Source organism: Falco biarmicus, chromosome 4 (genome assembly GCF_023638135.1).
Source record: "Falco biarmicus isolate bFalBia1 chromosome 4, bFalBia1.pri, whole genome shotgun sequence".
Taxonomy (NCBI): Eukaryota; Metazoa; Chordata; class Aves; order Falconiformes; family Falconidae; genus Falco; species Falco biarmicus.
Window position 1 is genome coordinate 99581111 of NC_079291.1, and position 18525 is coordinate 99599635.

At 44.5% G+C, this 18525-nt stretch overlaps 1 protein-coding gene across 3 annotated transcripts in view; it reads right to left on the bottom strand.

Annotated features, from left to right (window-relative positions):
- The window catches only part of PLXNB1 (plexin B1), an 82600-nt gene that overhangs the window by 29129 nt on the left and 34946 nt on the right, over positions 1–18525 (bottom strand). For all 3 annotated transcript variants that reach the window (XM_056337272.1, XM_056337269.1, XM_056337270.1), the window contains 6 exons: positions 11510–12653; positions 6696–6878; positions 6146–6274; positions 4258–4358; positions 3446–3578; positions 2588–2744 (listed from right to left, as the gene is read on the bottom strand). In XM_056337272.1, coding sequence (XP_056193247.1) covers positions 2588–2744; positions 3446–3578; positions 4258–4358; positions 6146–6274; positions 6696–6878; positions 11510–12643 — 1837 coding nt within the window. In that variant the 5' untranslated portion in view covers positions 12644–12653. The remainder of the gene's footprint in view (positions 1–2587; positions 2745–3445; positions 3579–4257; positions 4359–6145; positions 6275–6695; positions 6879–11509; positions 12654–18525) is intronic.

Below are 18525 nucleotides of genomic sequence, written 5' to 3' on the forward strand. Positions count from 1 at the left end.
TGCAATTCCACTGTCACCTCTGTATTAGAGGAAGACATACTATTCCAGGCTCAAAGCTGATTGCTTTCCTTTGTCATCTAAAGGAAAACCAAACCCTTAGAACTGACATGCCCTTCCACATACTGCTTCACCTTGAGAGCTTTGTTCTATGTCCAGACTATGAAGTGAGTCAGTGAAGAGATTTAGAAGACCTGTAATCTCACTTGCAATGACTGAAGGCTTATCTGCTTTAAATCTAGGTCTCATGTCAAGTACAAGCCTCAGGACAGCCCAGTTCTCTTTAGGAAGAGACTATCACTGTTTTCTGAAAGACCAAATAGCTGCAGAGATGGTCAAAACTTACTGCAGCTGACAGCATGAGCCTGAAGGAGATACTCTGCATATGACAGTAGTAAACCAGCTAATTAATCTTGTTCCAGACAAATGCCTCCAACTCTAGAGTTGGGTATTAGTTCTCCAAATAATGGGAACATATTGCATGCTCTGCTCAGCTCCAAGAGCTGTGATTTCTCCAAGACAGCTTGCTATAAAAATAAGTGACAAGAAGCTTGTCCATCATTCATCTCACAGAATTCAGACCTCCTCTTGCAAACAAGCTCTACTGACCACAAAACAATTAACATGACTGGTGACGGATCAGTCAGGCCTAAGCTGGGCTCCTTACAGAATGATAAGTGCAGCAGTATGCTAGTAAAACAGCTGATGATGAGGTGTGTATGAAAACCCACAAACAGAAGAAAATAAGAGTATCATATGCAGCTGGAGGCAGGAGTCACTGCAGTACTGTCACCACTGTCATAGAGGAGATTGCATGTGGCAGTGGTGGAAGGGCTAACACCTCCTAAGATTTCATGGTTATGACACCATATTTATAAATATTCCTTTCTCCAAAAAGGCCATTACTTCCCATGACTGCCAATAACGCTATTCAACAGCACAGAAGGTGAGGTCAAGCACTGGCAAATTCAGAGCAAGAGTTTCTGCTATCGACTTGAAGCTCAACAGCTTAAAGTGACAGATGAGCTGGTATGCAACCTTTAAAACAAAGCTGAAAAAACGCAAATATTTTAGTAAGCTGGGAAAAGTATTATAAGTAGGAATAGGAAAGTGCCAGTATCTAAGGCCCTGATGAGACCTCATTTAAAAAACAGTCTATGATTCTGGTTACCAGCTTCAAATTCATCTTAGCAGAGCAAGGAAGCCATGCAAAGCAGGGTTAGCAATACAGCGAAGGCGAGAGGAAGGCAAAGGAAAAGCTGACACAGTTAACATGGCAGAACTCTGCACTAAGAATGCCTGGCCGTTCACCGCGTGGGAGAAGAGCTGTGGAAGCAAAAGGACAACACAAATAGATCAAACGGACACAAACCATCCATGAGCAAGTTCAGGCTCATAAATAAAAACGGAAGCAATTTGTTAAACCTCAGAGATGCAATATGAAAGTAACAAAGGCAAAGCATTTATGGAGTCTTGAAATAAAAGCAAGACTGGCCTGTGAAGGAGTAAATAGGAGTATCTGAAGCCTGGAATAGTAAGAACTAGACTATGGCTTTAGCTACACTGATTTTTCACAACTGTGCTTAAATTGAAGCCCATATTTGCAGAGCTAAACAGGGAAGCCAATCCTGCACACTCTGCCTGTAGTGGCAGTGCAGAAAGCCCTTTCCTTCTGTGCCTGACCACCCTGAATGGAGACCTGGCTGGCTTGTTCCAGACAAAAGCAGTGTGAAAGCCAGACAGGATAATACTGTAAATAACATTGAAAATGAAGGAGTTTGAGATTGCATGAGTGTGTTAGCTGGGTTCTGCTGTCATGTTATGTCCACGGAGATTGCTTCAGACCTACTAGCTATTGCATACTTGCACAGAAAATCTGTTTAGCCACTTAGGTGAACTATGTGGAATGCTTCCCAGCTGGCACCTGCCTTTTACTAGAGATGAACAAGCTCTTTGAAGAGATCAGCTCATCAAAGCTCACACTGACAGGCTGGGTAAAATCCAATGCAAAGACTACAACCTGAGAACTCTCCGGGTTCTTTAGAGTGGCCAATTAGCAGTACTTAGCCAGTTATTGTTCACAGTAATAGAAGCCTGACTATGTATTTTCTGAGGTTGTGCTGCATTATGGAGTAATTTCTAACTCTGAGGACTGTGGGTCTCTTGCCTTTCCTTACATGTACTTCCTTCTCCCACTACTACATGGATTTTAAGAAGGCTTGCATTTTGTTTGATTTAAATAATGAAGCAGTATTTAGGAGAGATCTCTCTCCAGATTTATGACAAACCAGCCAAACCACTCTAGACTGCATTTCAGATCATGTTCAGATTTGCATATAACCCTTCAAGCAGGATCTCCTTTCCAACTGCCAGAATTTGGCATTGGAATTTGGCAACAGCCCAAAACAGCACAGGATGTGTGTGACACACAAGTAGACAGCACACATATTATGAAGAATGAAATGAACACCTGCTGACAGACCACATACATTCGTGGCTGTTAATCCTGGCAATCTGATGGACCTACAACATACTTTCTCCCAACAATGTTATCAGAGCTATCATGCTCCATTTAAAGCATTTCACTGACCTGCTCCTGTTGGCAAAGCTGGTGCTTGGCTGGGATCTGGAGAAGGACACATGATTCCTGACTCTGTCAGGACTGCTGGGCTTTCATAATCTTCAAAGTAACATGAGTAAAATTCTTCCTCACGCAGGGAAGGTAAGTCCGAGATAGCCAAGAATATCTACCAATTCAGTAACATCCGGTAAATAATTTGCCCTCTAACACATTCTTCTTTATTTCATCTGATTTTCTTGTTCTATTTTTTTCAAAGTAAGAGCCCCATAAAGTAGTTATCTACATATGCACTCATTTTCCTATAATGCCTCCTAGGACTGACGGTTCCATTCATCATCTCTTGCCATTCACAAACTGAACTTGGCATCCACCAAGCAACTGGCAACTTCCCCCTTTGCCCAAGTCTCTAGCAAAAGACAGGTTCTTGCCACCTCCTGACACAATGTCAGACTTCAAAACACCGCAGCACCTTCTTAGCTTTTCTGCCAGCTCTCAGATGTCAAACTGAAGCTATAATTTTGGGTAGCTCCTTTCAGATCCTCCTGACAGCAAGTGTCAAAAACACTGTGAAGCCACAGACGTGGGCACCTTGTAGATACTAAGCCAAGGAGGGAGCCCACCCCAGCAGCCACCAAATACTCCAGAATACCCAGTAACTCTGAGCAGGCAAGGACATTTAGTTTTATGGGGAAGAAATTCCCTCCTGGTACAGCCAAGCTGTTAAGTCCCTTATGCGAGGCAGACATATGCTTGAAGGCTCAGTGATTCAGTGCCCCACTGAAAGCAACAGGAGGACTGGTGACTCCTCAGAGTTTGCAGGGGACTTTCTACATGCTGGGGCATCATCGGAGGATCATCACCACTTACATTTCTCTTTTCCTCTCTGCTGATATTGGCTGGAGTTAGCGACTGGACAGAGAGACACTGCTGTGTAGAGTTAAAGCTCCAGAGCCACTGCTCGCTCAACCTGGACCGCAGGCACTCAGAGCGACGGCTGCACCTGCAGGGAAATAGCAAGAATCCCAGTGAGATCTGTGCAGCCTAGCAGGACATGTTCGGCTTCCAGGCTGACACTGGCTCTCTGAAGCCTTGCTAGAGCCTTGGGGAAGCTGCTACACAAGCCATGAAGTTCCAGCCTCCCACCATCTTCAATAACAGGATGAACTGTTGCCAAAACATAGACGGGTAGGCACTGCTTGGGATTCAAGGGTCACAAACTTGTTCCTATGGCATTCTACAGGGAGACAAAGCCAGCAAGCAGACAGACGCGCTGGAATAAAACCAAGTCTCAGTAAGCAACATCAGTAGAGGAGCAAGAAGTGAAAGAGTGCACTAAATAAGAGTGTGACACCAGAAGAAGAGGTAAGATAGTTTCTCTGTGTTTTAAATGAGACAGTCTGAGCTGCAGCCAGACTAAAACCAGGCTGAAATCCACTGCACAGGAGCATCGTGAGTGGTGGCCAAAGACCCAAAAAACAATTAAAACATACCCTTGTGTGCAACTGTGACTGCTGGTGGTGTTTCAGGGAGGTAGACAGAGGAATGGTAAGTTAGAGAGAATATCTCATAAAGGAAGTAAAAATAAATTAAATCCAGGCACACAGACATTCGGGAGTAGAGGCAATCCCTAAGCACTATCCCTCCAAAATCCTTGCAGGTGAAAAAGGGATCTATCTTACCGTCCCTGAAGGACACACCAGCCACAGTAGGGATCTTTCAGTGCCAGACAGGATTCGCAGTCCAAGTACAGGGAACATTCTAGTATGGGAACTTTTACCACCTGTCAGAGAAAGAAATGAATGAAAACACAGCACACACAACACCAGCCCCAGGGTCTATGGCTTCTTCTGCCTAACTAGCAAGTCCCATCACCTTCATGCTCACTGAAACAACTTCTTAATCCCCAAGAAAAATGCAACAAGTTTCCAGAGCCCAAATGAATTGCAATTTCACATATTAGTGAAAAACATGAGGCTGTACAGAGGCACTGAGGTAAGCAAAGTGTATGGTTATTAATGGGTTATCTGTGACACTTCTTGCAAGAAGGAGACTTTATTTAGCGATAAAACTACTTTAACAAAATGGATCAAAGAACAGCAAACAAACTGAACATATTCACTCTTGTGCTTTTCTGGACTCTGTCATTGGAGATCATCTCTCTTGACACATAGGCGGGTGAAGCTGGAGACAGCATGAGGCCCTGAACGCACTGCACTACGGCCCAGCTCTGTCTGGCAGAACTATCATTTTGACTGAAAGTAGACCAAGAAGCTTTGATCAACGTGGAACAAAAGCCTTCTGCCATCTGGGGGTAAGTTTCACTTGCAAAACACTTCTGCTTTAACTTACTATCCTTGCTGATTTCAGCCTCTTGCCCTCTCTTTAATCTGCTACTACACTTCAGCTACTACATTGTCAGTTACTTTAAAATACCAACTTCTAATCCCCAACCTATTACTTTTGCTAAGTACATGATGTAATTTGCATTTTTTAAATCAACAGAACAATTACTGGTAAGGATATATTTCAGATTTCCCTAATCATCTTCCACTCACCGATTTTAACTCCTCCTTTGAAGTGTTACAAAATTTCTGAGAATCTCAAAGTGCACTGGGGGCGATGAAAGGAAGCAGTGGTTTTGCAGCATGCTCTCATTTTTTGTTTGTTCTTTACTTTGGAGTAACTCAAGGGTTGTTTTTCCTTTGCTAGGAGGATCCTTTTCTTTTCAGCTCAAGGAGCTGATACGAGTGGTATTGTACAAATCCTCTCAAATGAAGTATCCATAGCTGGATTTCCTACTCTGCAGACACCAATATCCCAAGAGCCTGAGGCATTGCAATGCTTTTTCTCCTCCAGCTGCCACTGGGCACAAATAGAATTACCGAAAGCAGGAGAAGAGGGAAAGATGCCTCACATGGTTCTTTATACAGCTTGATTTCATCTGCAAGACTGTTTTTATATACCCAGCCAGAGCACACCTCTGCTATCTCAAGACATTTCTCACACATTTCTGCTTTTTGTAGGTTACATGCCTACAGAAGAACAGCTTAATCTTTTAACTGATTAAAACCAGAAGTGCCACAGTTTTAATTACACAAAATCTCCCTTTTCTCTTTTTAATCTTTTGTAAAGCCATGAAAGGTCACATTACTTGTGAACCCAGAAGGCTCACATTCTTCTGCTCAGATGGAGATGCAAACTGTTGTCCAAACAGTTCCTGCTCAACACAGAAGAACCCAGGAATTTGCACTCTCTTGTCTTCATGCCAATAGAGTAGCCTTTTATAGCCTGCAGTTCACATTCCTCCATCACCGCTGATACAGCCTGACTGACTTGGGGAAACGCACATCCTAACAGGCACAGTTTAGGGTAACAAGGCTTTCTCCAGGCTTCCTCCAGCTTTTGCAAAAAGCCAGCCCCCATCCCTGTAAGCTGGACTGGCAGGCAGCTGCTGCCCAGCACAGGCTTGGCTATACAGTTTCTTCTGCCTCCCCCACTCCCCTCAGTAGCTTGTCTGGACCTCAAATGCTTTCAGCTCTTCTGCAGAACGGATTTTATCGCTCTTACCATTGACTGGGTCATGACAAAGAGGTGCTCCTGCAACTGGTCAAACAGCAGGTCTCCACTCACGATGCTATTTAACTGGATAGCTAAGGAAGCGTATATATGTGCATCTCCCATTGCTCCTAAGTACACCTGCAAGAGAGTCACAGTTGTATGCAGGCAAAGTGTCACAGCAGGAGTTGAGGGGCACCCATCCTACCTCAGGAATAAGCTGGAACCACTGCTGTGTGCAAGGATTTCAACCTCCCACCAAAATCTCAATGCAGTGACCTCAGTCACGTGAAGCACGTGTGTAGCAACACCTGCGGAAGCCACGTAGGACGCACCAGCCCTCAACGCTGGCTACAGATGTAACCAAAAGCAACGTGACCACTATTTGGGGCACTTACACTCTCAACAGTCAGTACAGTGTGAGAAGAGACCATCTGACAGTAATGATCTTTAGTAGGAACCTGACTTCCCAAGGGACAAGAGAAACTGCCTTTTTTCCCACTTTTATGCGCATCCCTGCTTAGTTTTAACCTCTTTGCTTCCTGTTGCATCCAGATCATACCTTGTGCAGTCTCCCTCTGCTGTCTCCCAGAAAAGCAATGGTGTGGCCATCTTCCACATTCACTGCCACAGCTGTCAGACGGCCCTCTCTTTTCTCCAGCAGTGGGGCTGCTTCCAAGGGTACCCGGCTGGCCATAGGGCTGGGAGTGTGGTCAGAGCCACAGGGGTATGCATACAGGGTGTCCTTTTATGGGGAGTGGAAAGAACAAGGAAATAAATACAAAAAAATGGATACAACGAACATTAGCACTCCCCACCATCCCCTTCCACCCAAATTCCTTGAGCAGGTGCTCCAGCAGTGAATTCAGCTTTGAAGCCCTCTAAGCTGAGTAAAAAAAAAAATCCAAGCTTTTAATACTTAGTTTAGGTACGTTGGCTATTTGTACCCTCACAAAATCCTGCAGACATTTTAGCACAGCCATTCAGCATCAGTAATGAAATGCTTTAGAACTCTACTAAACTCTTAAGGTCCTCAAAAAACATTACTGGCTACACACTGCCATGATACAGCTTTGGGGAAAATTCACTGTATTTTAAAACAAAAAGATGAGAACTCCTGCTTCCAGTGCAAAACCATCTGGTCACAAGCATTGCCTCCAACAATTTGCATAGTTTTGTTGTATCACCTACAGAATCTAAGCCTGAAGAATCCCAAAGCATCAAGACATACATTAAGACAGGGTGAAGCACAACTTGCTCCGAAGAACTTACTATGCTTAAAAATAAAAAAAAAATGCTTAAAAAAAAGCGCATACAACCAGGGACCCACAAAAAGTCAAAACAAGAGTCATCTCCGCACACTGCTTCCACTCTTCTGAGTCTGATGAGATTTCTGAAGATTAGCTCTACAGCACTATGACCAGTCATCCTTCCGTTCCAGTTCGGTCCCTCCCAGTCCCACCAAACCTTCACTTTGAATTCTAAAGGAGAATGAAATAATGCCAACTTATTTATTATTTGTATGTGTAGAGAGAAGATAACTCTGTTATGATTCATCTTTTTCCTAAATAACAAACTCAGTCTTGTCTAGGATAGTTCCTCTGTTACTTTATCTTTCTTGATGCCTTGTTCTGCATCCACTTTAATTTTACAGTACTCTTTTGTAGACTGAATGCAGGCTTGTTCACCCAACAATTATTATTAAAACCATCATTTTTTAATCGATCAGTGGCTTGTCTTCAAACAATGCGACTTGTGCAAACTAATGATTTTCATAATGAAATCCCTTACGGATAACATTTTCACCTCCCTCTCCAGTCCCTTACTAATTACTTTTACAAAACTGCATGTGGAGCAGAGGTACCAACTGCACAGTTCGCATGGACTACAGCTCCCTCTCTTGCCTCGGGCAGCGTGGCTGAATTTAGACTCCTCGTGAGCAAGGTTACGTATTCCTTCCATCTGATGTCCGTGGCTTTGCATTTGGCAGCACTGAGCTGCACGGTACCATCCAGCACCAGGCAATGGAGCCACCCCCACCAGAGGTCAGCGATAATGACACAGCGTGGCATTCTTGAGGCATCTGCTTATCACCTCTCGCCAACCCCATGGAAGATCTGATCCTTTTTCCTCCCTCTCCTCCCATTTCTTGGGGGTGGGTGTGGATCTTGGGGTTTGGGGTTTTTTTGGTTGGTTGGTTTTTTTATAATACTTGAACTGCTTCCCGGAGAAAGTAAAAACGATCAGGAGCTTTTGACAAAGTCTATGGAAGCCTTACAGTAAAATATATTTAACCTGCTGACCTCTACTCACTTTTGAATGTACTGCTGTCTTAGTGGGCATGCAAGGCTTGACACGGCGATTTCACGGAAGAAACCATGCCAGTCAGACTAGCACTACTTTCATTCTGATGCTTTACTGTTTTCCTTGCAAATACTAATTCAACTGATTTTCTGCATACTAGGTGTAAGGCTCTGACTTAAAACCTCAGAGGTGGTTATAACTTTTAATGATTGTTAGCTTTTACCATCCTCCAAGCTATCACTAATTTTTAGTGACAGATACACATTTCTTATCAGCCCTGTCATTTGATTCTAAAGCTTCTTACAACTGCCTTCTTGTAACTTAAACACGTCTATTTCTCCAGTTGTCCAGTTCCTATAAGATTTATTAGGAAATGGGCCACAGCCAAATTTCCATACTCAAAAGCATCAAGTGTTTATTTTGAACGGGATTCTAGCTATCTTTGCAACCTTTGCATCATTTCAGACAAACGCTGGAGCCTACTGAGGTTGATTCTTCAAAGTTTGCTTAAAAAAACCACGTACAAGTCAGAAATAGTCGTACCCCAATTGTGCTCAGCACTGTGTGTGATGCCAAGGGCAAGTCACTTCACACCCAAGATTTATCTATCATAAATCAACGCGACCTGCGCGAGCTCTCCCAGCAGTGGCACAGCCTGCCCGTGGCCTCGCAGGGACTGTCTGCAGGGCAGTTGATCACAGTCAAGAGCCGAAACGTGTTCCATTCTACAGTACTAAGACCACGATAACTGTATGAAGTGTTTATGTAAATTTACACAGAAGCTGTATGAATTGTTTTCAGTGAATAACATCTTGGCAACGTTGCAGAAAATACACCTCAGGGATCATCCAGCATCCTACTGTGATGGTGCAAGTTTGGATGAAGCCACTATTGCAAATTTTGGTGCACACTTCCTACACTGCATAGCTAGGAAGCAACAATAGGACAAATCTATATCTACGCATGAAAAGGACTGAAAGCTCATTGCAAATGTATGCTACATACCTTCAGAACTACACCCACAGAAGATACGCAGCCTTCCCAAGCCTTGCAGAAACATGTTTCACACTTCCAATTATCAAGTCACTAACAGCAACTGGAGTCACCTGCATCTCAAGACTAATGAATCTCCAGAAAACTGAACAAATTCACTGGTTCTGAAACTCTTATAAAAACAAGTATTTTCTTCCCAGCTGAAGAGATTGTATTGAACTGTAAATCTCAGCCTCTCCTGATGGGCTAAAAATTGGAGGCAGTACTAACTAGGGAAAAGGGCATACATGTGCACAGGCTGGTTTGAAGGCAGAAAAACGTGAAATTAATTAGCATTATGCTTACATACAGCACAAGCTGCCACCATTGAAACTGAGTTAAAACTGTTCCTGCATAAAATGCTCATTGACAGCCACTTCCACTCAGCACTGAATGGAGCAGGCTGGAGTTGGCACAGACCCTTACGTGTTGTTAGATACAATCTTAATGACAACCGCTACCTTGTACTGAATGCTGAAGGATAAAGTTTGTTAGGACATTTACATATCATTGGACACACTTGTTAATAAGATGCCACACTTTAGTCAGTCCGTTACTGCCAAACTGTGCAGCTGGGATGCTGGGATCATGCGCCAGCAATCACATAGCAGAGACTGGCCTTTTTCTCCCACCCTGTACAGCCACTTGTCCACTGGACCAAATGGTACAGACGGACTCACGTTTTGAATGAAGGATTTTTCTAAACTGCTCATGCTCATCTGACATTAAACCCCCTCTCAAGCTGCTCTAAAAATCACCTGTGACAATTCCTTCCACATTGCCCCACGATGGACACATAGGGCATGGTTAGGAAGTAGCGTGAAACGGGACATCAAGCTGGGCAGGCTCTTGCTTCCCAGCTCTTATGTACTCCTCCTGACCTTACGCTCATCCTGCTCTAAATCTGCTTTTTACCCTTCCCTTGTCCCACAAATATTCTACAGTCAGCTTCAGCTACTAAAAGGCAAACCATAATTTTAAGACTGGGTTTGGGCCACACATCCAACCCCCGAATCTTCCACAGCTCTGTGGTACCACTTTGCTCTTTGTAGCACAAAGCTGGGAAGAAGCAATTATCTTGACAGACTGTTCTATAGAAGGAAGACAAAAGATAACAACATGCTGTTCTGCTAAGGACTAGCAACGCCCTTGGTGAACACAGGATACTCACAACCACAGAGCCTCGTGCCGGGACACTGCATCCAGCACTGCCCCAGGAGAATGCTGATGCTCTGCGTTTGTGTCACTGTCCCCGATATGGCAGCACCAGTCAGTGTGGCTGACAGACTGCAAGGATTCAGGGTCACAGCCACTTTCGTTCACATTTTTATCCTGCAACATCCCATCATGCCTTTGTCACAGAATTTAAAGAAGGATTATCACCTCTTACAGCTCTGGAGACAAAAAGCAGCCAGGTCAGGAAAAGGTCGTCCTTGGGCAGAAAATTCTGCAGGACTAACGCAGTCTATAGGAAATCAGGATTTTTGTTGACACTTGTTTTTGCTTATGTTCTTTCTTGTTCCCAAGTGCCTTGCAGGAAGCCATTGTGAGGTGCACCTCACCATAAGCAACGGGGACCGAGCACATGCTTAAATTCCCTTGCCAATACACAGTTGCACATGCACATACTCCTTTCCTTCCCTGCAGTGCAGACCAGGAGATGAAGATGCTGATAAAAACAACCCGTACTGCTCCTTCAGTGCTCTTGCCTGGTACTACCATCAGACTGGCCTCAGGACCAGGTCACACCAGACGCTCTCCCCATTGTCACACAGAGTCCATCTCCCTCTGCAAGGAAACCTGCTCACGTGGGGCAGAGAGTTGCAGCAGCAATGAGGCAGACCGTACTTCAACAGGACACAATGGTTCTTGCATTGCATCGCTGCAGTAGCAATGAAACAGCCCGAGCCCAAAAGCTTTTAACCCAAATAGATTTCAACATCCATCTGTGGGGAAACAGACTGATTTTGGGAACACAAAGCAACACAAGAACATGCTGAAGACTACTCCTTACCCTGGCAAAGGCACAAAGCCACTTACCGCTGGCAGCTGGACACAGTTGGAACTGACATCGTATTCAATATATGCCACTTCTGTCCCTTCTTCTGACTTCCCATCTCTCATGTAGCAAACATCCCTAGTCCAGTTGGTCAGGCGATCCACCTCCTCCATTGCGTAGACACAGAGCGCAGACTCCTCGCTCAGTCTGCCAGAAGAAGCTTGCCAGGCAGAGAAGGCTGCAAAGAGCACTTCTCCCTCGGTGTATAGCTGCCCCTGGGCCAGACCTTTTCCCGGCCGAGTGACATAGGCTGCTTGCAGGAGGCTGTACGTATTGGCTTTGCCCTGGCAGAGCAGAGGTAACTCCACATAGGAGTAATAATGAGAGTCATCCAGGCAGATTCGCGAGATGTAGGTCTTGTACTCACGTGACTGAGATTTGAGGTCCCGACGGTAGAATAGGAAATAGACACTCGAGCGGTAAGTGAAGGATTTAATGAAATGGTGGTTGTACTCTGAGAGCCGGCCCACAGCCAGTTTTGCTGTTTCTTCATAGGAGAAAATAGAGTGAGAGTCTGTCGCTTGAACATCCCCTCCGTGGGCCCTGAGATTTCGGGTAGTGATGGGAGGAATCCCTCCTCCAACTCCCCGGCTAGTGTACCCTCGTCCCACAAACAGCAAGGGGACTTCATCCTTTGAGTAGGCTATAAGTCCCACAGTGGTGATATTGGGATCATTGGCAGCAACGTACTGAGTGTCTCCGGGGCTCTCTGGTCGGAAGAGGAGATGGTCGATGGACGTGAGGCTCCTCTTCTCACAGATTCCCTGGTGCACGCTGCCACACACGATGAGCTCCTTCTGCACTGCATTCACTAGCAGCAGCTTGTTGTGATTGTCGGTGTGGTGTGCCTGAGGGCACTCCAGCTTTGAGACCGGGGGCAGGCAATCTTTGCTGTCCAGAACTGGTCCAGTTTGAACCACATTCTTCATCAGCAGGTCAGACGTCAGCTGAAAGAGAAAGTTGGTGGCTCCCAAGTAAATGGTCCCAGATTCCAAGTCCATAGACAGGTGAAGGAATTTCGTAGCGTTGTGTGAGAACGTGACATACTGCAGTCCCTGTGGAATTGCTGCTCCCAAGAAACAGAGAACAGGAAGGAGGAACGTTCCCAGAGGCATGGTAAACACTCTGCAAGAGAGGAAAGGCTGTTAACTCCTCAGAAACCAGGAGTGAAAGTTAACACTCAAAATCTTTCAACAGTACTCTTACGATGAGAGGTGGGCAAAGAGGACATGCATAACCATAGGAAGCGGAGAGCTAGACACAAAGAGCCAACACAGGACACTTGCAGAAACACCAACAGAGGCACCTGCAGCAGTATCAGAGACTTCAGTCATCTCCACACCAAGAAGATAGGCACAGCTTCTTCAGGAGAAGCTGCAATACTGCTAGTCATGTTCTTGGGGGCTTTCCCGGAGGCTGCTGGTTGGTACACTGGGGAAAGCTTCTCTTCACAAGCCCAGGACTTGTAATAGACTTGCTGATCAACAGTCCAAAGCAGAGGTTCATCAATCCAGGGATATAACCTAAGGAGAAAGGTCCTACCTACGCTATGACAGAGGGTGCTTCAAACACTGAAGCTGTTCACTGTTCTTGCAGCATCATAAAAAGTCACTAACCCAACTCCTGCACAACTCTTCCCTATGATGCTACATTGGAAGTTCTCCAGGACAGGACCACATTCCTACAGCAGCCAGCACACCACGCACATTGTTAATGTGCAACACCACAGTAAAACAAACACTGTCCAAGACAAACACAACCTGCAGAACCATTGTTTAAATAAACTGTCGCTGGGATCCAATTCAGAGCCAACTAATAACCCCTTTGCTCCGTATTTGATTTTAGATACCATAATGAATCCCTCTCTTCCTTACTGCTTATGGCTACCAACAGCCTCTTTTAGGTCTAAGGCTCTTCCACTAGTGCTTCAGAAGAAACCTTCCCATGTCATCTCTGCCACTGAGCATCACCCACCCAAGCAGCATCTGGGTGCCAGGGTGAGGTCTCCAAAATGTGAACCATAGCAGCCCCCAGCCACCCCCTGGGGCCACTAGCCTGCCCCCAGCCCTGCCAAGCCAGCGGCCCCTGCGGGCCCCCATCTCCCTGGGCAATTAAGTGGCATGTCCAGGCAAGGAGGAGACCACCTTATCCGGCTCACTTGTTAACTGCACCCTGGGGGAGAAGCCCTTTGCTGGCACTTGTCTCTCCACAGCACCTCTACCAGTACTGTAAAAGGTGATTTAAACATGCCAGCTCTGTGGACAATGCTCCATTCCTTCCCTGTCCCATGCCTCAAAGTGCAGGCAAGGCCAGATGGGGTGGGTGTTAGACAGACCCAGGGAACCACCAGACCTGTTCTGCTTCTTTCCAGAGGATCTTTAGATCAGCCCCTCTTGAAATCTACTGTAACCCACCCAAGCCATGCCACAGATGGGAACAGCTGTCCTGAACAGCACGGAGAATCCCATAGCATGGTGGAAACGCGGTAATAAGTACCTGCAACATTTAGATTAATGTTTTCCCCACAGAGAAAGGGCAGCGGCTGCAAGTATTCATAATTTACTATGAGTACCACCTTATTTGAATTGAGAAGTAGGTGGTGATGCAGCTGTGAATCCCTTCCCCCCCCCCCCCCTCTTGGAGAAAAGATATCAAAGTTACACACAGCTACACAGAACTCAAGCTGGGGCAGAGGCTCAGAGCTGATGTGTACAGTATCTCCTCCAGAACTGGGCTGTAATCTGCTGTGCTCATTTTAGCAACTCAGCTCCTCAGGGGTGATGTTAATTTTGTAGTTAAAGCTAAGGAAACTATCATCGCTTCCCTCGTCCAGCATCATCCTCCCTGGATCTTCTGGGCAAGCTCAAAATGCTATTAGCACAGAAATGCCCAGAACACAGAGGTGGAAAAAGACCTGCAGCATTTCAAGAGAAGGACTACCCCAGCATTTACTACAGGGCTTAACCAATTTGGGTCGCAAACCTATCACACAAACTGTGTCTTATACGCAATCTGTACAACATCCAGCACAGCACGCAGAAAACACAGTAGCAGTGGTGAGAACAGTAACTGTAAGACTCTAGATCCATCGTTTATTTCACAGCTATTGCAAAAAAACAGAAAACCCACAAAAGTCTGCTTTCCAGCTCCTTTGTCAGTAAAACTGGCATCGTTGCCCTACCAAAAGACCAGCTGAGAGGATTAGTCTACTTGTGAAATCCAGCAGATGGAAGGTATTATAAACACAACACATTATTAAATATAGGCTTTGTGAAGCTCTGGAAAAGCTCCACTTCCCATGGTTATTGTAGGTAAGTAGGTAGCACTGTCAGGATATACCCGCACGCAGGAATGCTGGCCCTAGGCTGGCAGCTTTCCCCCAGAGCACACAGCCGCCGATTCACACCGTACCAGCACTGTGTTTAGGTTACGTGCACACTAGGGCTTTTGTTTGCCCTGATAATGGACACTTAGTACTCTCAGTGCTACAACCACACTCTGCTTCACCCAGATTTGCAAACAATGCTGAACCAGCCTTGGAGTCTCTCTCTTCCAGGGTGGTGAGAGAGCATGTTGTAGCACCTGACAGAGGTCCTTGTGGTGTGACAGATGGTATCTGTGAAGTCTGATGAGGGATATTTATAAAGCCAGCAAGTAGATACATGTAGACTGGAAGATGGAACTAACTTGACTCTATCACCTTGGGTTTACACAAGCAAAGCCTACCTTGCCCCAGCTCCAACATGTGAGTTATTTTTATGCATTCTCACCACTTTTATTAGAGAAAACTACTCAAGGAACTCCTTAACCACACAACTGTCTCAGTACCTCTGCACTCCCATCATGCAGACATCACGATGGCTTGTTGTGCAACTCCGTCTGGAGTCTCCTCAGTTTCAAAGCTTAAAATGCCTGCAAACAAAACAATAGGGTGATGACCATCCAACAGCAGGAGCTTGACTACGTTGTGACAGAGCCACACTGACATGGAGAAGGGAGTCTTTGATCTGGAAGCAGCTGAGGATCACAAGACATCATTACACTGCACCATTTAGCGGAATCTCTAATCTTCTTTCTAGCTAATGCAACCTTCCTATGCCAGCACTTACACAGGAAAATCGCCATGTGTCTTCAAAATTTATGAAGTCTGAAATACTGGCTTTCTGGCTACAGCTCATGTCTACAAGCTGCAAGACTCTGCTCTGTCAACCACATACCATCACTGACAACTGCCAGGGCAGAACTAACAGATCTTTTTACAAGCTGTAGTTGAATCTATCTCAAATGTTTCACTGAAAGCTTTTTACCTACTGGAGCACCTGTACTGGAGAGAGATGGAAAAGCAACTAGTTCTTCACTCCAGCAGACTATAGTCAAAAGCAGATCTTGCTGTGGTCAAAGCTCTGACCTGAAGCTATTCTTCTTTCACTCACCAATAGCCCCCTAGAAGTCATTTTGTTAAGAGCTAGTCCTCAAAGGATATGCTCCAGGTTAAGAAACTACTAGATAGTCTTCATGACTCTGGGAGAACAGAGGGCAGCTGAGAAAAAAAAAAAAAAAAAAAGCAGGGGTGGGTGCGTGTAAAAGGGTAATACAGCATGTTCTGCAAGCTAGTTCTAATCACTTCGCACGATGGGCAAACACTGAATATAGCGCTCTTTGTTGCTCTTGGCTGAAGAGCCACTAGCAAATGAACTTGTGTTTATGGCTAGGTGAGCAAACCCACATTAGAAATGAACACAAGTATGTGGCTATCAGTAGCTAGAAGCATTCACATCCTACATGAAAATTCAGAGAAAATAAGCCAGCAGTGTCTTCTGATTCAATTTTCCAAGTTGTTTCTCAAACATGGGCATCACTGCCTTCTTTATTCCCGCTCTTCAGTTAAGCCCATCACAGCCTCTCTGGGAGGACAGGAAGGAGCAGGATAACCTACATTTAAATCTGATGGTTTCATGACAGGCTGTGCTACTGAGCTCTTTACGGATTTACTGAACCCTTCTGCTTCCTGTGCTCACTGCTAGTGTATAACACAGCTGTTGCAGACAGATTGCACTAAAAGTGTGTAGCCTTTAATTAATTCTGAAGGCAATTGCCAAGGCTTAAAGATTCTTTTAAAATATTCCTTTTTTTATGAATTCCCATTAAATAGGAAAATGCTCCAGACAATACTCTGAACATTGCCTCTAACACACTGTAAAATATTAATATCCAAATGATACTTCTGAGTTTCGTTTATTTAATCTGGATGACAACAGAAGGGCTAGAGGATTAGTCAGTCCTGCCACAGAATATTTATATTACATCCACAAAACAACAACCAATAACGCGGAAGCAATGGCACTATTTTGCTACTTGAAATTTGAAATAAGACCATGTTTTCTGTAGCACTGTTTTCACCTCCCTGACCTCACGTATCCCTCTCAGAGACTTTACTCATTTATTGGAGAAACAAACGCAGAACTCATTTGGGCACATTTTAACAGCATATCAACACGTAAAGATTATTTCAGTCCTCACAGATTATTTCCCTAACAACACATCCTATCCCCCAAACACGGAGAGGTCAGATAACATTTTAACTGCTAGGCTAGATTTCATACTGAACACCAAACCCAGCAGAATTATCCCTGGAAGAAAGTAGGTCCCTGAAACTTGCACCTGCAGTTTCCACTGTATCATTTGCAGAGCCAACCCACAGTGAAAGCACTAAAAGATTTTTTTTACAAAAGCATAATCCTTCCAGCTGCACGACACACCTTGTGCTCCAGCACATTCAAATCATCCAGCAGTAGGAAGATGACCACTGCTGTGTTTTCCACACAAAAGCCCTGAACTACAGCCCCCTTCTCAAATTTCATATGCTTAACAGAGACTACTTGTTTTCTGCTGTGAAAGATGACATCCCCATTAAATAAATAAACCTTTTTTTTGAGTCTTATTTACTCCTACCCAGGCAAGTTCCTTGCTCTGCTGTTTAAGAACACTTGCAGCAAGCAGCTCTGGCAGAGATGAACACCAACCTCTGTTTTCCAAACAAAATTGACCCCAAGGAGAATCACAAGTCCAAGCCATGCTGTCGGAGCAGGACGGGCACAGACAAGGGAGCTCTGTTATACCAGATATGAGTAATACCAAAGCTGAGGTCAAGCTACCTTAAAAAAAAAATAATAAAAAAACCACAACTCTAAAGACAAAATACCAAGTCTGAAACAGCAAGAGAAAGTGGCAGAAAACCAGTACTTTTCAGGCTACAGAATAACCAGCATATTTTTCCCCAAGTGTTCCTTGACAGTTACTGCTGACCATCACAATGTACTTTTCTGGAGCAGGGTTGAAGCAGTCACACTAAAACAACGTTGCACAAAATACTTTGTCAACTTTGCGATACTATTGACATTTTAATAATGCTTCTGTATTATTAGGGTTCTTTGGAGAAACCATAGAAAGTGTTTCTACACCCCTGGGCCTACCTAAATATTAATTTTAGCCATACTGGAATTAATTGATGGGAGTGGACAGGTATTTCCCCTAAACAGCTCTAGCGCAACCGGTCTTTTGTCTTGCACACATGAAAATGTGTTATAAACATTAGTTTAAGATTCCAGAACAAATGGTTAATGAGAAGTTAATGATGAATACAATGTTAAAGAGTGAACTTTTTATAAAATCAAGACAAACTACACAATCATCTACAAGGAATATAAAGAAACCACAAGCCACTTGCTGTTAAAAGAAGCTTTCTTCATAGATACTCTGTCATTGTAAATTGAGCGTTGACTTTTCACTTTCTCAAACACTAACAAAATGTCAACTCAAGTACGATGCTGTATATACATTTTGAAAAAGGGAAATCAAGTCAGCTGTTAGCTTCTCAGTATTTTAACACAACCAAAGGATAGCCTTCCACCAATGATACACATTTGAAAAGTAGAGTTCTTTAGGACCTGCTCCAACTTTCTGTGTAATCACACCACAGAACATCACTAAGCAATCT